This window comes from Melospiza georgiana, chromosome 14 (assembly GCF_028018845.1).
Source record: "Melospiza georgiana isolate bMelGeo1 chromosome 14, bMelGeo1.pri, whole genome shotgun sequence".
NCBI classification, from domain to species: Eukaryota; Metazoa; Chordata; class Aves; order Passeriformes; family Passerellidae; genus Melospiza; species Melospiza georgiana.
Window position 1 is genome coordinate 3,592,462 of NC_080443.1, and position 24,831 is coordinate 3,617,292.

Consider the following 24,831-nt stretch of genomic DNA (forward strand, 5'->3'; position numbering starts at 1 on the left):
CTCCATGGGCTGGCAGGGATTTCCCAACTCCAATGATTTTGGGTTTCTGTGATAGCAGAGACTTCAGTGACTGTGTGAAACTGATAAGGCCTTAGGAATTTCATGAACTGGATTCCATGGACTGAATTCCATGTGCTGAATTCCATGCCCAGCTGCTATTGGAATGGAAAGGGCTCTCTAGGTGTGCATCTTATGGGTTTCTGTAACACATCCAAGCCGTTGACCTCTGCACTGAGGCTGTCCCAGACCTTTGTGGTCTATCCCAATTCTCATGGATCTCATTGATTTGCTTAAAAGGATCTTGGAAAATCTTTTGTGTTGGCAGTTAAGCTCTGGAAGAGCCTCAAAGTGAGGAGTATCATTAAATCTTTCTAGCTACAAGTTTCTGGAGAGCTTTGTTCCCACTCCCTGTAACTCAGTGTAGCCAAGACTTCATTCAGAAGTTTTACAGACCTCGTGTGTGCCTCCAATTGGTCAGTAGCTTTTTTGCCAATTACTCTATTGATTAGAAAAAGGTATTTTACTTGTCTATCAAATCTCTTTATTCTTAAATTGTTTGTGTATTTTCTTCCCTGATTCTCATGGGATGGATCTAGTGTTTATGCAGGTGTGGTTGTTTTTCACTCAGAAATAGATTGTTATCTTAACAAACCATTCATACCAGGATTGTTTTCACATGGGAACTTGCTAAGTGCTAGCGGCACTTAGAAGAAATGATAGGCCAGCCATGGATCTAACAGAGCAGGACTGATTTTATGAGGCCTTTCTTTAATAATTTTTCTACTTGATTGCAACACAGTGAATTAAAATGTTAGGAAAATTAATCCACAAACACCAGAGGTTTATGTCCAAAAAAGAGACAGAGGCTTTATTTGGCTTTATTTGAATAAAGGGAGAGGCCATGGGGCATTCCCCTGGGATCTCTCCAATTTTTGGAGGACTCAGCCTCGCTTTTTATCCCAATTTCCCAGCCACATTTCCCTTCTCTCTTTCCCCCTTGGATGAGGTATATGAGAGGTACAGACTTCCCAAAACACCTGATACCAGAGATTTCCCTCTAAGGTATAACGCTCCCTTTTCATTTTTAATTCTTATGGAATTTAGGGGTTTTTCTTCCCTATTGTTTCTTTCATCTTTCAATGTCTAATTTCATTTATCAGCAAACCTAAAGTTTATTTGTAAAAGCAAATATCTTTCCCCATTCATCAATCAGTGGAATCCTTCCCATTGTTTCTTTTATCTCCCAGTGCTGGTTTTATCTACCAGCAGACACACAGGTAGTTTGTAAAGACAAATCTGCCATTCCTCTGAAAATCAGTTACCATGATAGCACAATCTGCCCAGTGTGTGATCACAGCTAGAATCCCCATTGCTTGGCACAGCTGGCACGTGTGCAGTTAGTTGGGAGCCAGATGCTGCAAAAAGGGGTGCTGCTGGGGATGCTCCTCTTGTTCAACTCAGCAGCAAAGTGGCACAAGTTAGAGCAGAGATTTTCACTTTAGAATACCTTTGCCTTTGGGAGTGCACCTCACAGAGGCTGCTCTTCTGGAGTCTGAAATGCCATGATGGATGGGAAAGCATCCAGAAGGCAGAGGAAGAGCATCAGGCCGAGCCCTGCAGGGTTCCCTTGCATCTGGCAAGGAGCAAGGGCTGAAAGGCTCCTGCCACCCTCCCCTGTGCCACCTGAGCTCCTTGCATGCCCCAGCAGCTTCCTGGTGCCTCTGGCTGCAGATCCAGCTAAGACCCAGTCATGTCCAGAGATAAAATCCTGAAGCAGCTCCACGGGTGCTGTGTTGCTTTGTCCCTGTGAGTTCTGCAGTTCCAGTCTGTAAACCTGCAGGTTTCTAGCCAAAGCTGCTCATGTCATATTAGACCTGCTTATATTTTATACTGCACTGACAATATGTAGATACTGTATTGGCAATAAGTTCAGTCATAATGACCCACATGATCAGTGCCATACATCTCACACCTGACCAAGAGTGTTCTCTCTGAGCCTGCCACAATCCCCAGGGTTATCTGGGCCCAAGTACCCCAAGGTAACGTGGCTGCTCTCAGACTGTCATCCATGACCATCCTAAGGGTGTCACTGCCTTCATGACAGGGGTTTAGAGCATTAGCTCTCCAATTCCAGGGGCAAGGGACAGGTGGGACTTCAAGTAGTGCTTAAGGGTGGCTATAAAAGCTCCAGGTGCTTCCCAGAGGGGGAAAGGATCCAGTTCTCTGTCCCGAAAAGCTTCACTGGGAGAAGAGGAAGACAGTGCAGGATCTCATGGAGTTTGCACCATGCCTGGGCAGGGCTCAGCCTTCACAGATTTCTTCCCATAAGAGATTCCTTTCTCTGCTTTATTGGTAAACAAGATGTGCCAATGCCAATCCTCGAGGTTCTTATGGCTCTGTAGGTTCTTCAAAGAGCTTCCCAGTTTCCCTTGGTCTTCTCAAGGTTTGTCTTCTGAAGAATATTTGGATGATTCCGTTTCTTTATCCTCAGCTGAAATCTCAAGGTTGGCAGTATCACTGGAGAAGAAACCACATCATCCCCATCATACAGGTGTAGAAATTGACTTTAAAAAAAAAAATATTTTTTCCCTTTAACCTCTGTATTCCAGAACAGGAGAGAAATGTTTTGTAGAATCATACACCAATAAAAAATGAGGGCTATCATGAATAAGGCCATTTGGAGATCACAAAGTTCACCAGTTCAGTTGCCCTTCTTGCCATTTACACAGCAAATGAAGAAGAGTTTGTTGGTTCTTGGCCCTTCACTGACTCTGAATATTCTGCTCACTTTCTAGGTATAAACACTTGAATACAAATATTTCTCTCAGTCACAAAAGAGAACACAGCACAAGCTCTCCAAATGCAGCAAGTGGCCCAGAAATCTGGCAATCTGATTGTGGCAGTACCTATCTGAGAGCTCCAAGTATGGAGGATGGGCTGGCCACAAGCAAAGGCAGCTTTGGGAGGGAGCACAGCTGCCACTCCTCCAATTTCCCAAGTGGGAATAACCCTCCCACCTGTTCTACCAGACCCAGTGTGCTGCTGGGGGAGCCCCTCAGCTGAAGGGGCCCTGGGGAGATGTTGGACACTAGCCTGTTGTTCAGGTGTGACAATCAGTGACCCATCAGTGACTCCATCAGTGACTCCGTCATCACAGATGGTCACAGATGATTCATCCTTTTCCTTTTCTTCTTCCTCTGGGTTTTTTCCTTCTTCTTGCAGTATCTCCTCTTCTGAAGGAAAGAATTATCCATAAATAGAAGACAAGGCACATTGCCAATCCCATTGAAGCTGAGAAGTCACTTCCCCAACAGTGGCCTGTCCCAGAAACAATGGATGCTGCTGCTCCTCTCTGAATCCTCATGTTCATTCTCACTCACAGGGGATCATCTCATCCCCTGCAATGCCACGCACATCCAACCCTGACAAAAGCCCTGCCAGCCTCTCTCACAGCTTTCCCAAGCTTTTCTGCCTGGCTGTCATCTTTCCAGGACTACAACAATGTGCTGGCAAGATCCTGGGAAAAGGATCCTGGGAAAAAGCCTAAATGGACTCAACTGCTCAAAACTCAGGAAGCAGCCAGAGAGGCCAAAGTGTTGGTCTGGCAGCCCTGCAACTTCCAGGCTTGTGGAGATGGGTGTGAGCTGCCTGATGTGTGATGGCAGGGGAAACCAGGGGATCCTCCTGGGAGCCAACACAGTGCTCACCTTTCAGCTTCCTGGGCCGGTACTTGGTAACCCCAGGGAAGGTCCCCTTTCCCTTCAGGGTGATTTCTGCCGGTTCCAGATGAGCCACTTTGACCTGGAAAGTCTTGTGGAAGGCTCCCAGCTGTCCTGGCAGATAATAGACCTTCAACACTTGCTTCTGGCCAGGTGCAAGGGAACCCTGCAGGGACAGGAGAGGAGGAAGGGACTGCATCAGAGCTTTGCTGTGGGATGGCTCAGGGGACAGACAGGGGACAGGTTCTCATGCAGAAGAAATCATCAGACCACATCACTTTCTACCTTCCTTGTGCTCAAAACCCTGGGGTGCACTGTGTGCTCCCGAGCTCTCATGGGCTGCAGTCTCAGCACAGCTGGGGGGTTTCCCCCACTTTTTTCCCTCTTTCCCCCCCCCTTTTTTCCCTCTTTTCCCCCCCTTTTTTCCTTTAATTCTCTCCTGGCTGCCTGACAGAGGGCCAGAGGCAATGACTTGTGCTACTCACTGTGGTGGGCACGACCACGGGCACTCCAGGCAGAGGCTTTGCTGCAGTGCCAGTGCTGCAGTTTGGCACCACGAAGGTGAATTCCATGACCCCGGTGTTGCGCAGGGTCACCTCTGCTTTGAGGACTTTGTTAAACCTCTGCAGAGAGGACAGAGCAGGGAGAAGTTACAGACACAGGCCTGATGCTGGCAACCTCCTGCCTCTTTGATGGCACTGAAAGCACACAGCCACAGTGCAACCACACAGCTACAGAGAGGTGGTAAAACCTTGGAAAGGCCAGAAAGAAATGAACCAGGGGACCAGGTCCTCTGCACTCTGAGGGGCCACCAACAGCCAGGAGAACCAGAGGAGGTGGCACTGAGATGTGTGAGATGAAGCCAAAAGCTTATGGAGTTAAAGAATGGAAGTTGTTGGTTCTGCATGTTGCTGTTTGTGGTTTGGATTTGTTCAGGTTGGTTTGTTGGGTGTTGCTGTGAGCTGGCAGAGGGACGGGTTTGACAACCTGACCTGACCAAAAGGAAGGAGGATGAGAGGGGAGGGGACAGAAAAGTTGGTGGTCAGAGAGAATGGAAGTTCCTGAGTACCAGGAAAGGGGCCAGGGACTGTCCCAAAGGGGATACAAAGATTTCCCTTTTGTTGGAGCGAGTGTTTGCTCCTCTCCGGGGACAGGGAGACACACACCCAGCTCGGCTGAATTATTACTAATGAACAGTTTTGTTTTGCTTTGACAACTTTGTCCCCATTGAATTGTATCTAAAAGTCAGTGCATTTCTGAGAGGCATTCCAGGAGAAAAGGCACTTGCATGCAAATATTGGCAAGAAACAGACAGGTGACAAGAGAGACACACAGAACAACACAGGCAGTGCCAGCAGCTGGAAGTACCTGTGGACTTTAAAGTGAAAAGAAGTAAAGTGGTGATTATTGTGGGACATTGTTTTCAGCTACTGAAGTGACTGAAAGCCCAAGTTCCTCCCTGGATGATTTTGTGGGTCAAGCCAGAGCATTTGACAAGAGCATCTCCTTGGAGCTCAAGCTTTAGGAGCAGATCAGTGGAGGGATATCCCAGGGACAGGTCCCTGTGGACATCTTCCCTGGGAGCCTTGTGCTCCCCAGGCGGCATGGTCAGGTGCCTTGGAGAGGACAGTGTCCTGTCCCTCAGCCAGGGGAAGGGAGGGAGGGGTGGGGATGGCCATTCCAAACCAGCTGGGATGCTGGCCTGTCTCTCACAGGTTGTGTTCCAAGCCCCAGAGCCGGCAGAGGGGCCGAGAGGGGCAGAGAGCCTGGGATGGAGGTGGCCACGATGACAGCCAAGGAGCTGTGGCAGGAGCAGCCTGTGGTACCTGCAGCCCCCAGTCGATCTCCTGCAGGTCCAGCTGGTAGCTGGGGCACGAGGCCTCCCCGGTCAGCACCACCTCGTAGCTGGGGCCTCCCTGCACGTGGCACAGCGCCCGCACACGCGCCACCACGTTGGCGTGCCCAAAGAAGGTGAAGGTGACCTGCTCGCTCTCTCCCGGCTGCAGCTCACCCCACAGCGGCCGCACGTCAAAAACCTGCAGGGAGGGGAGGAGAGATGGAGATGGTGAGAGTGGACATGGATGCAGAAGAGCAGCTGTGTCCTGAAATAAAGCAGAGTCACAGCTGGAGGGGCCTATTCCCCAAACACAGCCAGAATCACCCTGATCTCATCCTGTGTCCGTGCCACTGACCAGTGGAGGGACCGTGGGGAAAATCTTCTCCCATAATCACTTATCCATGAGTATAGACTACATTAGAGTCAACTGGAATGTCTCCTGGCAGCAAGAAATTCTCTCTGCTGCAGAACTTGTCTTTGGAAACACTTCTCACTGTCTTCAGAAAAACAGGAGACTTGGAGGTGGGAGCCCTTGGAGCTGGGGGAAGGCTCATCTGACTTCTGAGGCCTGTCTCCCTCTCTCTGACTTACGTGCTGTTCTCTCAAGCTGCTACAGCCAAAGTTCCTACAAAAATGTCCTGAAAACCACCTGATGAGGTAAATGGGAGCAATGCCCTCCACAGGGGCTGCACAGGGAGCATCCTGGGGCAGCCCTACAAAACATCCCACATGGCCTCTCCAGTGAGCACTGGCTTCAGCAGAGCTTTGTGATGCACTGGGAGGGATGTGAGGCCCCTCTGTGAGCAGTGCTGAGGGCCACCAGTGGCACCGGGGCTACAGAACCACCTCCCACACTGGAAACATGGACGTGAGACAAATTCCCACTTACCTCCTGCATTCCCAGCTTGGGGTGCTCCATCTCTGAGAACCAGCTCAGTCCCCTCATCCTCAGCGGCCTCTGAGACGCCCCAGGAGTGGATGACAGCCCCTGGAAAAAGCACCATGGGCTGCAGTGAGCTGGCTGCTCTGAGCAAGATCACTGTGCTGCTGCAGGCTCCAGCACCTCCCACACCAGGAGCAGCTGGAAAGGGGCCTGGGCACAAACCAAGGGTGACAATGTCCAGGCCATCAGTCGAGTGTGGGCCCAAGCCCAGCCACAGATCAGACCTGGGCTCCATCTGCACCTCCTACATCAAACCTGCCTGAGGGAACTGGGTGCCCCCAGCACTCAGGCAGGGAGGGTTGGAACTACATAATCTCTGGAAGTCCCTTCCAAGCCAAGCCATTCCAGGATTCCAGGATGGCCACCTGAATTTCCCTGGTTTACTTGTGCATACGTGGCAACAATCGGGAAATAAAGATGATTTTGCGCTTCTATTTGAAAACATTCAGCCACACTGTTGTTTCTCCTGATTCAGAAAAACTGTGCAGTGTAGAAACAACTGGTATTTGTGTGTGAGCAGGTACAACCCTTCTCCATAAACTTAATGCCAACACTGGGCTTTTGAGAAACTCTCTGCTTCCTTACATCTTTTTTTTTTTTTAAACTGCATAATAATAAGTGACTTTTTATTGCTCCATAATAAGTGACTTTGCAAAGTCTTGCTCTGGAGCTGTCTCTACAATACTAGTTTTTGGGCAAAGGCAGAGATGTGAGTGCTCTAGCTGGGTTGGGAAGGGGCTACGTGGAGATCAGGACTCTTCATGGACTGACACACATGGGAAGCTGGAGGCCTTCTCATCATGATGCAGACAAAGACCTCATTTTACATTGTAAAGAAATTAAGCCAAAAAGTCCCAAAGTCAGCATAGGTGTGTAGGATCTGAGTGAGCTTCTCTGAGCAAAACTTTCCTATTTCTGCCTCCCCAGACACCCCATGCCCAACTGCCACTTTCAGGGCACAGGACGGAAGGGCAGCAAAAAGGGAGGTTGGCACGAGTATGACTTTTTGGTGGCAAGTTGAGGAGGCAAAGCAAGTGGTAGGTGCACAAGAAAATCCACCTCTGATTCCAGGGAATGCTCTGCATCTTCTGGCTCCTGGTCAGAGTCCTCCTGAGCAGAATCCTCCTGGTCAGAGTCCTCTTGAGCAGGATCTTCCTGGGCAGGATCCTCCAGGGCAGCATCCTCCTGGGCAGGACCTTCCTGAGCAGGATCCTCCAGGGCGGAATCCTCCAGGGCAGAATCCTCCAGGGCAGAATCTTCCTGGGCAGAATCTTCCTGGGCAGAATCCTGCGTTGTTTCTGGGGTTTCAGTTGGCTCCTCCACACTTACAGCCCTGGAGTATCTCCGTAGAAACACTCTCCTCTTGTTTAATGACCGTGGCTTGAATTTAGGTGGTGAAGGGATGAACCTGGAAAATAACATAACTGTGATGGTGGACCTGTCGTGGGGGAGAGAGGTGCCTGCAAGAGCAGCTCCTCACTGCACTGCCGCCCCTGGCTGGGTGCTGGTGTGCTGAGCTCAGTGACAGCCACTCAGAGCCAGGCTGGAGCAGCTCCATGCTCGCAGCAGCATGGGGATGATGATGCTCATACCTGATGGTGTTCACCTGGCTGTCTGTCAGGAATGACCAGTGGTAGTTGACAGGGATTGGGCTGCAGTTGGTCATCTCCATCTTCAACTCTTGTTCAGTGCCATTTATGATGCAGCCAAAGTCCACGGCCTTGGTGGGGAGGTGGAGATTTGGGAAGCAGACTTCCCCCTGAAGAGGGATCTTCTCCACATGAGGATGCTCCATGAAGCTCACCCTGAGAACCTTCTTTACCACCCAGCTGATCAGACTGTTCTTATAAGCTGGGTTAAAGCAGATGCAGAGATGAAGTTCCTTCCCTACACCCACTCTCACAGGCTGCAAGGAGATGAGCAGTAATTAATCACCTGTGGGATGATGTCCCAAGGCCTGACAGCAGCAAACAGGAAATGCTCCAAGTGAGCCCAGCATGGGCTCCTCAGTTCATGGTTCATCTCTCTACAGCAGGGGTCTGACTGCAGGCACCACAGTCCAGCCCAGGATCCCTCAGGCTCCCGTTGCTGTGCTCAGCCCCAATCCAAGGGGGTGGCTGCTGGAGAGCTGGCATGCTTTCCAGGAGACACCTTTACTGCATGCCTTGCCTCAATCTGCTTTCCTGCTCCCCTCTCCTCATGTTTTAGAGCCAGCAGGGATGTTATCAATTCAGATAAGATTTTGATTCCTTCAGCAGCTCTGCTGATTCAGCTCAGGCCAATCCACTGCTGACACTACAGAATGAGCTTCTCAACTTGAGGAGCTCCCAGCAGAAGTGCAGCACCACATCCCTCCTCCTCAAACCCCACTGCACAAGCCCACAGAGGCTCACCTTGCAATTTGCAGGGAGGGGCTTCCGGTTCACATTGCAGACCAGGAAGGGCTGCTCCACGTCCAGCACCACGCTGAATGGCAGGGAGCTGGTGTTTTTTAAGGTCAGTGGCTGGTACTGCAGTGTCAGGACATCACTGGGTTTCTACAGAAACAGGAGACAAGGGAAAACAACCTCAAGTGCCATAGACCTCCTTCCCTTTCCAATGCACTTCACACTTTTCAGCCCCCGAAGTGCATATATTTCTATTTACTTCCAGCCAAGTTAAGAGTTACACCTTTAAATGCCAGGATGCAATCTGGTGACTTTACCTTTTCCACACGGAAAGCGATGGCTCTGGGGGACATTTGCACTGCAGGGCAGATGAAGTTGCAGATGACATCTGTTTGCAGGATCTGTTTCTTTGCTGTCTCTTTCCCCACCACAGCGTGGCACAGCAGCCGCTCCTTCACCTCCTGCACACAAGATTCCCTTGTGTCCCAGTGTGTGCTGGCAGGCCCAACACCCCACACTGCCTTGCCACCCACCCATGGGCCCCATTCCTGTCACTTGTTATTAGGGACTGTAATTAGTCTCTGCTCTCCTCAATAGCTCTCTTTTCTTTCTGTGCTGCCACCTATGTATTCTAAATATCTGTGCCCAGGGCTCCTGGAGCCAGGGAATGCATACCAGACTTAGCTGGCAGCTTCTCTGCAGAGTTTCATTTCCCCTGGAAAGAAAGGTCCAGGTAGGAGAACACTCCCAGACCCTGCTAAAATCTCCCCCTCTGAGCTGCTCTCCAGGGGTGCTGCAGAACCTGGCTGTCCCTGGGACACCAGGGGTGGCTGAGACACTGGGGCAGGCAGTGATAGAAAAGTTGACCAAAGTCAAACTGTCAATTCTGATGATGTCTGGGAACAGTTTCCTGCCTGGATGGACATTGCACTGATCATTAGAGCTGGCACACTGTGTTTGCCCCCTCCAGGACTCATAGCTAGAGCAGCCCTGTGCCCACATTTGTCTTCAGAGGAAAAGCAATGCTGCTCCCAGACGCTCCTGCCATTCCCAGGGCTTTTATTTTACTTCCTAGGTAAAGGGTTTTTCCCTCAGAAAAAGCACTTGACAGTAGTTTAATTTGCTTCCTGCCTGGGCTTCTAGCCTAAGTGCAACTTCTTTTCTCTGCTCTTCCTTTCTGCCTCAGCACATGACACAGGTAAGCCCTGTTTGCCCAAAGGAGCAGTACTTCCTTCAATCTGTATTTTGGGATCAGCAAGTTGGGTTTATGGTAGCTAGGGAAACACAAAAGAGCCTTAGCAACTGATGGTGGCCAGCAAGGAAAGCAACTGGCCCTGAAACAGTTTCTTGAAGTCACTTGCTCCTTGTGCCAGGCCAGTGTCAAGGGGCTGCAGAAGAAGCTGCAGTGGAGGGGATCTGATGGGGAGGGCTCAGCCCTGGGCAGGGCCTCACCTGGACAGTGCTGGAGCAGCCTTCCAGCACCATGTCCACAGTCTGGCCCGGCCTCAGGTCCACCTGCGCTGGGCACAGCTTGAACACGGGGCTGCCAGGCCTGGGCATGGGGGGAGCCCCTTTGCCCGGGGGGCCCGCGGGGGCCGGGGCCCGCGCGCTGCGGCGGAAGGTGCGGAACCCTTCCGTGCTCCAGTAGAGCCGCTGCGTGCGGCGGCCTCTGTTCGTCAGCTGGAAGTGGTAAAAGCAGCGACTGAAGCTGCAAGAGAAGAGAGATGGAAAATGTCACGGGAGCTGTTATTTCCCTGGCATCACTCAGCTTCAGCTTCACCCCGATGGCATTCCCTGACTGCGCACTCTGCAATAAAACCTCTGCCCAAAAGGCTGCCCATGCTCAAAGCTTCAGCCCTGCCAGGTCTTCCAGCTTTTCCATTTCTGTGGCTTTCCAGGATATCTGGATATTTGACATATTTCTCAATGAATTCCTGTGGTTTCATGGAAACAGAGCTGGGACCTTGAGTACTGAAGATCTAGCCTGAAGGGCTATGGAAAAATTGTTCCTTGCTGAACACACAGGAGATGTGGAAGTTTCTAGAGTCTCCTACCTGAAGCAGGACTTCAAGTCGAGCTTCGGAACAAGAGGTTTGTCCGAGACAACTGTGGTGCCAATGCCCACAGCCTGGAGAGGGATGATGGTCACAGGGTTGTTCTCAATGAACACCTTCAGCTTCTCCTGGAATTTCACTGTGTCATTCAGGTTTGCTACGATAGCCACAGACACCTCAGAACTAGGGGGGACCACTCCTTTACTGGGCTCAATCCTCCAGCAGGAACGCTCCACAGCCTGTAGGAAAAGCCAAACACAAAGTTAGATGGAAGCCATGGACCCTGCTCTGCTGTGAGGTGCAGAAAACGGGAAGGCTAAAGAGATGAGTATAAAAACCATAAACGTTTAATTTCCCTAAATGTAAGCTATGGTGTCCAGCACAGCAACTCCCCAAGAGCTTATACAACCTGTATTTTACCTTCCTTTAACAGACTCGGGTCATTAGCCCTGTTTTGCTCAACCCAAGGGAAGCTCCTCCTCAGGAGAAGGTAATTCCCCCTGCTGGCTCTCTTTGGAGCCCTTGCCAAGGGAAGCTGTTTACTCCCTGCTGGCTTCCTGGCAGCGGAGCTGGCTGTGCACAAAGGCTCGTGGCTGGAGGAAGGCAGGACTGCTCAAATCCCAGCCCAGCAGCCACACAGCTGGAGGACACTGCTGAGAGCCTGAAGGATAACTCTGCAAAGCCAGCTGAGCAAAATCCCAAATCTCCTTTCCCAAGGGGCCATCAGTGCTTCTCAACACCCCCTGAAGGACTGAAGCCCTCACTCCCCACCAATCATCAGCTGTAGAGAGGTGCCCCAGGGCCCTCTGCTTTGGAAAAGTCACCTCTAAATGCTTAGAGCAGAGCAGGAAAGCAGGAAGCAGAAAGAAAACTGGACAACATGTGCTCTGTGGGCATGGCCCACTCTTCCCAAGAACTCTTGTCATCTGCTTTCTCATGGACTTCATGGACTGAGCAAGGGAGCTGGAAGGTGCCCAAAGGAGGGGGAAAGGCCTTGCACCAGCACAGCTGTACAGACACAGCTCTGCAGGTCTGGCCCTGGCAGGAGCATGTGAAAGCCAACCTTTACACACCATGAGCACCCAGCCAAGGTGCACTGCTCCCTGCAGAGGCTGAAAGCAGAACTCCATTGTGGAGTCAGGAAAAACTGCCCTGCCAGTCCTCCACTTTGGGATAACATTTATCCCCCAAACAGCTGGAAAAGCAGCAAGAGGAAAATTCACGCCCCTCCTCCTTGGCCCAGGAGGCTGAGCCTGAACTCTCACACAGCACCTGATGATTTATCCACAAATACAAACAAGTCCACTTGATCAGGGCTGGCTTTAACCAGCTCCAGAAGTTGAACCCACCCAATATACAGAAGATCAAATCTCTTTTCAAAGCTTTTTTCAAGCTGTAGCTCCAGCCCTGCAGCTTGTCCCCCTCTGTAACCTCCAGGAATGAAACAACCTTCCTCTGCAGGTGATCTCCAGAGCCATTCTGCAATGCTACAGAGACCACAGGCTCTGGGGGTGCACAGCCCTCACAGGTGCATTTATTTGCAACAGCACCACTGGTTTGACCCACAGGAGTTGTGAAACTTGCCTCCCCATGAGCAGTTTGAGGGCAGATCTCACACCCTGCTTTCTGCCATTAACACAAGTTTGGCACAAATAAATGCAGATGGAATGGGGAGTCCATGGGGAAATCCATGCCCTCTTAGGAGCAAAGGGCCACAGGCTTCTCTTGATCTCAGAGCTCCGAAAACAGGACTTGCACAGCTAAGTATCTTCCATAAAATAAAGAGAGAACTTGCAAACATGATCCAGACTCATTTCTGCTCCAATCTCTCTGCAAACTATTTCACAGAGATGTGACTGAGATCCTGGCTCCTCTTGCTTGCCCTTGGATGGAATATCTTGCTTCCACTCACACAGAACAGTACAGAAACGTTGCATACAAAAACAAGTCAAGGGCTGCTGGTAACCAGCACCTGTCCCTGGAAAACAGCCCCACAGACACTTACCATCTCCACCTGGAAGGCTGCAGGAATCTTACACTGATTGGCGAGGTGGAGAGTTTTGGAACAATCCTCTAGGACTGGGATAGAGCCGAAGTTTATCTCCCTGGGATGGACATAGACAACGGGGCCCTGGCCAACGCACTCTAAACGGATTTCCTGTTCCAGGAAGAAGGTAGGAAAGGTCAAAAGACGCAACAAAGGCAGTTTTAAAAACACAGCCAGCTCCAAGAGCATTCCTAGACTGGGGACAAGGATGGCCCTTGGAAGTTGTCAGTGGTACAGACTGAAACAGAAGGCCTGGAGCAAGTGTGGGGTCTGCAGTGATCCCACCTGAAAGCCACAAGCTCCCATCATCAGAGCACAAAGCACTGCTGTTTGCCATGCTTGCTTCTTCACACCTCTTCCACATGGCTCTTTCCTTTACCTCCTGCCTGCTTCATTCAAATGCTCCACCTTGGCCCAAAGCACCTTCCCAACCTTTGCTGCTGCACAGCCATCCTTGAAGACTCTTTACAATTCAAAAAGCTGCACTGGTGAAAGCAGCACGAGCCAGAAGCAAGGCAGGCTCTTCAGAGTGGAGATGAGGCAAGTTAGCTGCCATCAGTTTGTGCTGATGTGTAATCTTCATATATATGAGTAAGGGGCATCAATTAGTAGTTGCATCATTCAAGCAGTATTTTTTCCTTAAAAAAAAGTCTCAACTGACTTAATAGTCTGAAACTCAAAAGGATTGCTCTTGCAGAGCTAGCACAGATGATGGGACAAGGAACATGGAATTCTTTGCTAAACTATGTCCACATCCTGCAGCACTGCTGCCTTTGTGGGGTGCTCATGGCACAAAGCAGACTATGGAGGGATGAAGAGCATCCATGCCTGGCAGACTGGGCCTGTATTTTGTAGCCACTGGCTGTCATGATATATGCCTCTTTTAGGAGCTCTTTTAGAATCTTCTTTACAATCCTTGGAATCTTCTTCAGAATCTTCAGAGTCCTCTTTTAGGAGGCTTTAGTTCAGGAAATTGCTTGCCTTATCCATTTCCAAACTTGGTGGAAAAAACAAGCAAAGCCTGTGCTCCAGATGCAAGTTGTGCGGACATTCATTTTGTTTTGGGTGGGCTTTTCTTCAGGAGATATGCTGGGTATTTCTCAGACCTGAGGGACCTGGCTTTCAGAGAAGCCTCAGTCCAGCTCTGCACAAAACATTCCTTTAGCAAACAGTGCTTGCTTTAGCAGGATTCAGGGATGTGTTGCTGAACAGCTGTAATGAAGCTGCACTTGTGTTCATCTGATAACATGGCAGAGTACGAGACCCAGGGACTGGTTTGGGTTTCAGCCTGGGCTTGTTATCCCATCTCCCAGATTTGTAACTCTATGCTGGGTCAGGCACTCAGATTGCCACCTGTGAGGCTTCCACTCTTCCTCTTTCCTAGGCATGAGCTGCTGCTTGTGGCACCAGTCCCTTCTGTCCTTGTCCACACCAGCCATAAATCACAAGCTCCTGGAAGAATCCCTGTGCAGTTTACACCCCACTGGGAGGAGTTGCTCAAGGCACACAAGTCCCCTTGCTCTCACCAGTGGGGATCCTGGTCTCCCAAACACGGCCAGCTTGGCAGTGATGCTGCACTGTCCCAGCAACTGGGCCTGGACTGTAATTGGGATCTGCACCGAGCTGTGAGCCTCGATAATCCCAGAGGGTGCAAGGCTGGAGTACCACGCAGCAGCCTCCTCCTTGTGTTCCTGGCAGGGACAGAATCAAAGGCATCTTCAGAACGGAGGAAACTTTAAACTCCTTAACCTCTACCACAAGAGCAACTCCCACACGCTTGTAAAAATTCTCAGGAGAAAGCAAGAAAGCAAAAACCAAGATGCAAGGTGTAGGTGCTCAGCATCCCCAGGGGTCCAAAAGTTGCTGCATCAGAGACACCCACTTGGGTGCTGACAGCTTCCTTGCATCGGATTTTCACTGCCCTCGAAGCTCTGCCACGTGAAAACAAGTCAAGGACTAGACTCTAAACATCTTCCTCAAGATGTTAAACTGCTTCCTAAAGTTTGTATTTAGGTTCCTGTTCTCAGAAAACCTTTAGCTTTGAATAGAAACCAGCAAGGTCTTATCCAAACCCTTTTATTCCCCTAATAACCCCCCCAGTGAAATCTGAGGGGAGGAGATGGATGCAAGGCCAAACCTGAGGGAGAAGACAGTAGCAGCCAGGGAAGTCACTGTCATTCACCAGGGTCACCTTCTCATCATAGAGCACCTTCAAGCAGCAGTGCCCCAGTTCCACGACAGGGTTGAGCACTCGCAGAGTAGGAACGATGCACCTGGGCGAAGAAATGACCCCAGGGGAATGAGAGACACTGGGAGCATGGAGAACTTTTGTCCTCCAAGAGCATGCAATGGAGTGTAAGGTATTTGCAAATCTAACAGAGTAGAGTAGTAGAGCAGTCCTACAGTAGTCCAGAGCTGTCTCAGCAGTGTTGCCCATTCTCTGCCCAAGGACACTTGCAAGGACTCCTGTAACAGTGCCAGTGGTCCCTGAGCTCTGGGGGAGCCTTTCCAGTGAGGACCAGTGCCCACCAAGGCTCAAGGAACACAAGACTCCAGTGTATCAGTGAAAATGACTCCCTTTTCTCCTCCAGCACTGTTGTCCTGCCTGAAAACTGAATTATTTCTTCCAGCAGTGGAGGGCACAAGGCCCACAGTGCAGGTGATCAACTTCTTCCAGTTCCTAGAGCTGCCTCAATTCTTTCCCCCATGGGTCTCTACACTGACTGTCCCCATTTGTGCTTGCTTTACAAAATGGCAGCCCAGGCACTGACTGGATGGCTCTGCCTGGGAGAGGGAACAGCACCAGGGAACTGCATCCCTCTTGGCACTAAACTGACACCCACAGCAGCACAGCAGGATGGAATTCTGCTGCAGCAAGAATGACTTTTGGTCTCAGCTCTGAGAACATGACTCAACAGAGCCAGAGGGAAGCAGTGAAAGCTGAGGTGACCTTCTGACCGGTCCGGCCTTTTGTCTCTGCCTGGTCACGCACAGCATCCTATGCCTTGGGACAGCCCGCGCTCCAAAGGATGAGTGCACTCTTCATATTTTTCGGTCTACATTATTGTTTATGATTTCTTATCTAGAAAATTTTCTTCCAGCCCAACAGAGGTCTGACCAGCAAGGCAGCCAAGGGCACATTGACCTCCCACTGGGCGGTCGTCTATTTTTATACTAAAAACTACGTACAATATATTTACCTTTACTTTCCAATACCTTTTACCCATACTAACAAGTGCACATTCAACATGAACCAATCCCAAAGTGCCAACATCACCACAGAAGATGGACGACAAGAAGAAGAAAGAAGGGCAAGACACGCCCCGATTCCTCCATCTTGTCTCCTACAACCCCCCTGCGCCAAAATCCTAAAACCTGTATTTCCACCCTGTGAATAATTAATTCTTACACCACTTATCCCCAAGTGATTCTATTGTCCTCACACAGGTGGCACATCCCCTGCAGGGTCAAAATCCAACCACCAAGCACTTCTGGCAACATTCCAGGATTTCCGAGCCCCCCAAGGGTTATCTCGGCAACTCTGGACATCAGGAGTGATATGCTGAGTTCCCACAACCTTCCACATCAAGGACTACAGTCCTCTTTGTAAGACCTTTTGCTCTCCCCACTCCTGCCTGGAGCCTCTTCCCCACTGCACACGCACTGCTGAAGGGACCCAGACCCCAGCTCTCAGCAGGCTGCTCACTGTGTTCCAAACCACTGCTGCAGGGTGGTCACAAGCAGCATAAGTTCACCACTTGCAGGAAGAAGGGCAGGCAAGCCTTTGGAAATTTGTTCCAGCTCAAGCACCAAAGCCCAGGCCAACAATTCATGTTATTCCTGCTCCCTTTAGAAAAAGGGCTAGGGCCATGGCTGGCTGTGAGCAGGGGGGTATCTCACTAAGGGCTGCTTTCCTGGCACTGTTCTCATGTCTAGATGGGCAGATCCAGCTCATGAAGCAGCACTTCTCCTTTGGAGCTGCAGCCAGGCAGTGTGCTGGTGCTGGATGCACGAGCAAAGACAAGCAGGTGCAGGAAAGGTGTTGGTACCTGGCTGTGAGGGGCAGTGCAAACACCTTCCTGCCAACATCTTCCACGTCCAGCACCAGCTCCAGATTGTAGTCCCCAACAGTGTTGGGACACAGGGTGACCTGGTAGAAAAGAAATGAAGTGCAGCAAGTATTTCCTAACTCCCAAAATTCTCATTACCCATGTGTACTGTCCTCCAACTCCTGTTCCATGGTAGACAAAGGGAGGATTTGCTTTAATTTTTCTGCTGGTCCCTAAGTAGAGCAACAGTCTTTGAGAGTAAAAAAAGCCCTCTGGCAATATGAGATTTGCTAAAGGGACTAATTTTTCACCTGACTACAATGACATAAATGCAGAAGAAGTCTGTTGTCTCCAATGGAACAAGTCCAGCCTTACAGCAGGAAGCTGAGGGCAGAGTGTGGCCCAGCACATGCTGGGCAGTTTGTGGCTGCAGAGTATTTTCTGTCCCCACTGAGGATTCCTGCAGTGAATACAACTCATCTGCTGCCCAGGAGATGAGAAACAAGACCAGGAAGAGAAGAAAACTGCTTTCCACAATGATATCTCTCTCTTTAACAGCAACTTTCTGTTTTCATCCTTCCTCTGCCCACTTGCAATCAAATAAATTGTTCTCAAAAACACAAGAATGGCTTCAGGACTTGACCATATGGTATTGATCTCAGCGTATGATTTTGGAAAAAAACAGTGCTCCTGAGGAACATCCCAGGTAACCCATCTAGCAGAGGCCTCCCAGCAGTGCAGATCTCTCACTCCCAGGATGCTCAAAGCTGGCACCAGAGCTGAAGCCCTCCCACACTGCAGTGAAGCCTCAGCCCCAGCAGCTGGACTCTTCCCATACCTTGATATCCTGGGATCCCAGGGCACGGACGGTCCCGCTGTGGGGGTTTATGGTAAATTCCTGTAATCTCCTCAGAACACGAACTTCCTTCCTCCACAACTGGCTGCTGGGTTTGCCTATCTGAGTAGTGCTGCTAACACTGGGCACTCCCAAGCCATCCCCAGGAATGTAGAGGGAGAAGCCCATGGGCGTCAGGGAGGTGTTAAACAGGCAACACTTCAAGGTGTGAGGAAAACCTAAGAAAATGACACAAATCCCCATTTAGGCATCAATACCTCGTGATTGCTGGTGTGAATATCCTGCTGGTAGGATAAAACTGTGCTTGGATTTTTTTTACTTCTTTGTTATCTGAACTACAGCTCATTGCAGTGGATCTACGGCTTGGCTGGCCAGCTATGTGTGGAGCAGACATCTCCCAGCCTGCTTACCAAGAGTCATTTAAACCCAGATGGGGAGGAAAAACCAACTGCAGGCACAGCCCAGGGCTTCTCCATGCCCATCAACAGTGACTGCAGCAGGGAGGCAGGAGAGGCACAAAAAGGATGTCACGCTCTCAAATGCCACTGAGGTAACACATGCAGACAACATTCAGCAGCACAGTTTAAAGAAACAAAGATTAAAGAGCTGCTCCCAGCTGAAGAAACTTTAGGAATGAAATCAGATTAAGCAGGATGAATCTGCTATTACAGAACCATATTCCTGCCCGGTGCCTTTATTTATTGTGCCACTTACTAAAAGGGAAACAAGAAGTGGCCAAACAGTGATGCTGACTTTTTATTCCTTTGGTCCTGTTTGATCTCATGATGACAAAAGGGTACCTGAGGTACCAGCAGCCCTGAATGAACACCCTGAAGAGGCTGTGGTGGAGGAACATGAGTGATGAATGCTCTTATGTTCAAGGGCTCCATTTCAGCACCACAGCAAGCTCTGACACTGTGGTGCCAGCCCAGGGCACACTCACCAAAGGCGATGTCACCGAAGTGCAGGGCGGGCACATCAAAATGGAAAGTGGGTCCCATCACAGAGCCCCTGCAGGGACAAAGGCAGGGAGGCAGTGCCTCTGTTAAAGGGAATCACAAAGGGTTTGGGTGTCCTTAGGGAAAGAGTGGATAAATGCTGCTGTCAGAGCCAGCCTGGGTTTCAAATCACCCCAGCACCCTGTGCTCAGCACAGCACCCACGGGGGCAGGAGGCAGCCAAAGCAAAGTGCTCAGCAGCTGACAGATGCCCCAGTCCTTGGCACAGTTCCTGCTGCACAGTTCCTGACTCCCACATCAGCCCTTTGCTGGCTGTGCCAAGGAGGCACCAGAGCCCTCTGTGCACAGGAGCTGGGAGCACAGCTTGTCCCCACAGCATGGCTGGGAGAGGGGAGCTGAGGCTGCTGCTGCCCATCTGGCAGGGATTATTCACAGGAGTTTTTGCAAACACTGCTGCTGCTGCAGAATGACCCAGGCTGGCCCATCTCAAAGCCCTGGGGACCTTGCTGGGTGTTCAGGTGGGACATCCCAGAGCAGCTGCTGCCCAAAGCTGATCCATCCCACTGCCTGCAACAGCCTAAGCAGGAGACATCCCTGCAGGAAGGAGTCATTGCAGCTCCTGGGTACCCACACAGGGCAGCAGGCACCCCACACTAAAGGGATGCCAGAGCCACCTCAGGCAACACCTTTTTTCTCTGCTCCACCACAAAATGAGGCAGATGGAAGATGATTACCCAGAGACTGCTACAGATGTGCCCAACAAGCTCCCAAAGCCCTCCTCACCTGATAGTGAAGATCACAGGCTTAGGGGATTCAGCCACATGGAAATAGAATTGTTCCTCAAACTCCCCCCGGATGGTGGGACAGAAGGAGACCCGGATGGCCTGGAGCTTCTCTGGTGCCACGATGCCCTCCTGGGGCAGGAAGGTGAAGCAGGAGCCCATGGCTGTGGTTGGAGGGATGAGTTTGAAGGGAGCCTCAATAGGCCCCTTGTTGATCAGGTATGCCTGCAGCAGCAGAAAAGCAAAGTGGAAATACATGAGGAATGTTCCTTTCCTACAGAAGTCTGAGTCACTTTCAAATTAAACTATTAACACCAGTAAAAGACAGAAGATGCCTTGTGCTGCTGCATGGCAGAAGCCAAAAATACAACATTGAAATACAGCTTTGTGTAGCTTTGGGGTTTTCATGCAAAGCAGTGATAACTTCATACAACCAGAGCCACTCTGGGGTTTTCCCACTGGCAGAGACAGTCCAGTTTGACCTGCAGCACAGAGGGGCTGCTCAGCATCACCCAGTTCATTCACACCTGGCCCTTAGAGCAGCACTGGGCATCACAGCATTACCAGTGACATCACCACAGAGATTTCAAACGTGTCCAACCCCACCATGGGCAGGGCACGTTCAGCTTCCATTGCAGCCCAACCTGTTTACAGCAGGAGTGGGAGAAACCAGAAGCAAAGATGTAGGAAGTTCCTTTGCCTCCTTCCCAGAAACACTTTGCTCTTTCTAGAGCCAGAGGTACATCATGGCTGAGGTGTGGTGAGGGGCTGGTCAGCAAGGGAAAGCACTGCCAAGGGCTTTGACCAGCGCTGAGCCAGGAGGGTGGATGGTTTTCCTCTGACTCCCACGAATATGCAGGAGGGACATGGCTGAAAACTGTTTGCAATGGACTTGAACTCAAATGCAGCCAGTTTGTTCCAGCTGCTTTTGGACAGCCTGAGCACAAAGGTGATTTGTGTCTGGGACTGGAACAAAAGCCTCTGAACATGCAGCTTTTTGACCCAGTGTTGGTTTCATGTGTCAGGTGGTTTTGCAGGAAGCCTCCCAGCTGATCTCCAAAGAAGGCTGCCCAACAGCAGGGCCTGGGGTCTCACGAACAACAGACACACCTTTCTGACCCCATCCAAAAGATCCAGATTCCAAGAAATCCCCCCAAAATTGACCAGCATCACAACTACCCAAGTTGCCAGGAATTCCACAGGTCCACAAGGCTCACTGCTACCCTAGGAGTCAGCAGGACCCACCCCAATCTCTCTGCTTACCTCATATCTGTGGGTTACTCTGACAAAAACCTCCCCGATGTTCAGTTCCTCAAAGTGGAAATGGACCCGGGGCCCGAGGCCTTCCCCCATGAGGAGCAGGGGCAGCCTGTTCTCACGGCCTGGGGAGAGATTTCTATTTCAGTACAGGAATTCCTTCTGCTCTCCTGCGTTTTCCAGGCTGCCTTAGTGCTAGTCCCTGACTCTGTGCTGCATGGCACCAGCTCCTGATGTCCCAGGAGCAGATATGGACCCTTCCCTTCCCTCAGGAGATGCAGTACATCCATAGACACCATCCTTTCTTCTACCCCTGTGCTGAGTGTGGAACTTTAGGAAATGCCAGAAATTTTGTTCTTCCTCCTTCTGGGTGCACCTCAGAGTGTTTTCCCCAAGGGAGGAGGAGCAGACTAAATACAGGCAGCATTCAGAACAGCTGAGAGGGAAAAAATCAAAATAGAGGAGATGCCCTGGAAGCTGCAGGGACAGTGGGCATGTGCCAGCAGGGCCCTGCTGAGCACAGACCCTCCCCAGCCATGGCACAGGAGCCCAGTGACCTGGGGGAGTGTTTGCAGCTGCCTTCACTGCAGAGAGGGGCAGGGGAAGGAGCCGTACCTGAGATGTCACAGTAAACTGTTCGCTCATAGACCTGGGCTGCCTGGGGCGTGAAGAACACGCTGATTTCAGCCGAGCACTTCGGCATGATCTCACCCTCCTAAAGCAGAAGGACACAGCAAAACCTTTATCTTCAGACACCACAATTCTTGTTTTCAACCACAGTCCTGTAAGCTGTTCTTTAGAGCATCAGTGACAAGCAAGGAGTGAGTAACACTCATCAATAACACTGAGAACAGAGTTTAGAAGCTTTTGTCAGGCTCCTGCTGCCTGCCAGGAGCCCACAGGGCAGAAATGCTTTTTGCAACCAGCTCTCTGACCTCACCAGAATCCCGATGACTTCTCTCCTGGCACACAAAGCCAGCTGAGGCAGGGATCAGTCAAGTGACCTTAGTCAGGGATGAGGAGGAAGAGGAAGGAGAGAAGCAGGAAGGGAGGTTCTCAGCCATCATTTACCTTTGGCACAAGGGAGAAAATGTCATCGTCTAACAGCATGGGATCTCCTCTGATCTTTGCTACCTCACTCTGGAAGGTGTGGTTGAGAAGAGCAAGGCGTTCTCGGCAAGTGATGTGCACTTCACGCTCCTTCAGAAAACTATACAACTTGTGCCTTTGCTGCTGGTATATCCTGTGATACTGCCTGCAGGCATAGGAAAGACAAACCCAGCAGGTTGTTTAATAAGCCACGTCTTTGCAGAGAGAAGTGGAAGGGCAGGAGCAGCTCCAGAGCAAAGGGCTGACCCTGAGCCATGGGGTCCCAAATGGATCAGAGGGTCACTTGTTCACTCCACACTTGCAAGCTCAGGAGAGTTTTCCAAAGGCAGCAGCCCTCAACAGAACCTTCTGGCTCAAAGCCTCTGCCACAGCTGAGGGAGAATCCATCAGCCACCTCAGGCAGCTTTTCCTGACACACAACTGCTTGGGGGAGGCAGGAGAGATGGGCTGGTTTACTTACCCAAAGCCATTCAAAAGCACCAGTACCTCTTGAAGCCATTTGTTAGTTTTACCCTTGGGCACGGAATGTCTCTGAAATTGATCTTTCAAACCCACCTCTGCCTCAGCTGATCCTCCTGTTCCTCAGTATCCACAGCCTTCCACTGGAAGCGGGCTGTGATGTCGCTGCGGTTGTGGATGAGCACAGTTGCGCTGTTTGACATGGAGATGTACGTCTTCTGCAGGGTCACAGTATTCCTGTCCAGCCTGATGTGGGCATCCACAGCTCTGGCATGAAGGCTTGTGTGGGTGTCTTCACCTGGAACAAAGCACAGGGGAGTCTTTGCTCACCTCACTGGCTGATGGAAGCACAAGGAACAGAGCACACCACAGGCAGCAGAAGAAAGTGTCACAGCTTTTAGCTGAACGAGCAGTTCCATGGATCAGTCCATGGATCACAAGCTGAGAGCTGCATGTGCACAGCATGACGCCATCCTGACAACCTGCCAGCATTTCACCCTCTAGAACACACCCCTACCAAGGCTCCCTCACTTCCAGAGCTTTCAAAGCTTCATTATTCCCAGCCAGCTCCTGGGATTCATCTGGGCTCAGACTTCAAGCTCACCATTCCTGTTGCAGGTGAGCATTTCCCAGGCGAGATGCAAACAACAAATACCAGACATGCTCTCTAGAAATGGCATTTACATGGAGCTCTACGAGGATCAAGATGACAAACTGCATGACTTCAAACCAGATGACTAGAACATGAACCCCATGAAAAGTATCATCATCTCCCTCTTGAAAGCCACGGCCACACCAGCCTTTCTGCTTAGAGCAGGCTCTGCTCTGAGGGATGCACAGAGTGCCCTGAGCACTGGCCAGCACTCACCTGTGTCATAGTGCACAACAAGGGACCTGCAATGGTCACCAGTCTTCAGTGGCCGAAATTCCACTGCCACCTCCACGGCGTCACCAACATCCAGAGTTCCCATGGCCGGAGTGACAGAGAAAGGGCTGCAACACAGAGACAGTAGGGCTCTTGGTGGAGATTTGGGGATGTTAACCCTCTTGCAGTCCAGTTCTGCTCACTTGTGCAAGCAAAGAGCAAACCAACCACAGTCAGCAGAAGACAGAACAGACAGGGTCAGAAACAGCCACTGACTCTAGTGTGAGGAGATCCAGCCCTCACAAGATCCTGTGGGATGAAATGACCTATCTCCCCCATGCTCTGTATCCAGCTCTCTGCAATGAGGCTCAAGGGTCATTTGCATCTTGCTTACTCTCATCAGATATCAGCTCCCCTTACTGACAGAGCTGGGCAAAAGTTATGGCCATGGATACCAAGGACCAAGTACTCCTAACATAATTTACAAACAGAGCTGACCAGTGAGCAAAGCTGGCAATTTTGTGACCAAGTCTCTCAAAGCACCATTCACCTGCACTTTTGGTAGATGCTGTGTGCAAGGAGGCTGCAATCTGTTTCAAGTCCCATGGTACAGTTATCTGCTACAGCCAAACATTCTTTTGTCCACTGGTGTCTTAACTGCCATTATTAAATGATTTGATTTTGGGAGAATTGATCTCATTAAAAGCTGCCTCCCACACCAAGGGAGACAAAAAAAATAGGGCTAATTGAATTGCTCATGTGTCCACTAACACTTATTGCAGGAAGAAACTCAAATATCATCTAATCTTAACATCTATTACTTTTAAGTGATGGTCAGTTAATTCTGACGTCAAGCAGTATTAACTATTCTAATAAATTCAGTCTGTTAGGTTACAGCAGCTCCATCTCTGTGCTGAAAAATTCTGTCCAGAGTCAGCAGCTCACAAGCTCCATCTTTCCCTCTGTCACTACATCTAGGCTCTATTTCATCTACTTCAAGATTTAATTCCTAAAGTTCAGAAACTCTTTAAATCCCTATCAAGCAGGATCCAACATGCTCTGTAGCACTCAACAGAACTGCTGGCAAGCACATTGTAAAAGGATACCAGACTTTATTGGGGATTTATTTTGGTGGTGACAAAACAAGATCTGGAAATCCCAGAGAAAAACCGTGCATGGATTTACAAATTCCTGCCTACATGTTTGCACAGTCCAAAGCAGCAGCCTGTTTGAGCAGCATCTGAGGAGCCTGGATTGGAGCTGCCAATAGCTCTGGCAGGCTTTGGTGGAAGCTCCTCTTGGACCCTCACGTTTCACAGCAGAAAAGTCAATTTGCCTTTTGACCTCTGTTTTGCCAGAGAAAAAAAACATCAAGGCCACTCAGCTGCCTGTGGTTAGACAGCAGGTCTGTGCTGCATTCCTGAGCTCAGCTCCTACACCAAGACCTCTGGGATCTCATAACCCTCAACACACCACCAGCCAACTGAACTGGTCTCCTTGCAGGTATG

General features: G+C 50.4%; 1 protein-coding gene across 1 annotated transcript in view; it reads right to left on the reverse strand.

Annotated features, from left to right (window-relative positions):
- Positions 1 to 4,147: 4,147 nt before the first annotated feature.
- Positions 4,148 to 24,831, reverse strand: part of LOC131089621 (hydrocephalus-inducing protein-like) — a 31,377-nt gene continuing 10,693 nt past the window's right edge. Inside the window, exons 9-29 of the mRNA XM_058034449.1 lie at positions 23,327 to 23,451; positions 22,555 to 22,756; positions 21,961 to 22,144; positions 21,505 to 21,604; positions 20,896 to 21,014; positions 19,634 to 19,857; positions 18,836 to 18,903; positions 17,875 to 18,110; positions 17,037 to 17,137; positions 15,125 to 15,260; positions 14,514 to 14,678; positions 12,946 to 13,098; positions 10,941 to 11,179; positions 10,339 to 10,594; positions 9,204 to 9,347; positions 8,893 to 9,036; positions 8,092 to 8,219; positions 7,559 to 7,907; positions 6,446 to 6,544; positions 5,546 to 5,755; positions 4,148 to 4,342 (exon numbers count right to left, since the gene is read on the reverse strand). Coding sequence (XP_057890432.1) covers positions 4,148 to 4,342; positions 5,546 to 5,755; positions 6,446 to 6,544; positions 7,559 to 7,907; positions 8,092 to 8,219; positions 8,893 to 9,036; positions 9,204 to 9,347; positions 10,339 to 10,594; positions 10,941 to 11,179; positions 12,946 to 13,098; positions 14,514 to 14,678; positions 15,125 to 15,260; positions 17,037 to 17,137; positions 17,875 to 18,110; positions 18,836 to 18,903; positions 19,634 to 19,857; positions 20,896 to 21,014; positions 21,505 to 21,604; positions 21,961 to 22,144; positions 22,555 to 22,756; positions 23,327 to 23,451 — 3,577 coding nt within the window. The remainder of the gene's footprint in view (positions 4,343 to 5,545; positions 5,756 to 6,445; positions 6,545 to 7,558; positions 7,908 to 8,091; positions 8,220 to 8,892; positions 9,037 to 9,203; positions 9,348 to 10,338; positions 10,595 to 10,940; positions 11,180 to 12,945; positions 13,099 to 14,513; positions 14,679 to 15,124; positions 15,261 to 17,036; positions 17,138 to 17,874; positions 18,111 to 18,835; positions 18,904 to 19,633; positions 19,858 to 20,895; positions 21,015 to 21,504; positions 21,605 to 21,960; positions 22,145 to 22,554; positions 22,757 to 23,326; positions 23,452 to 24,831) is intronic.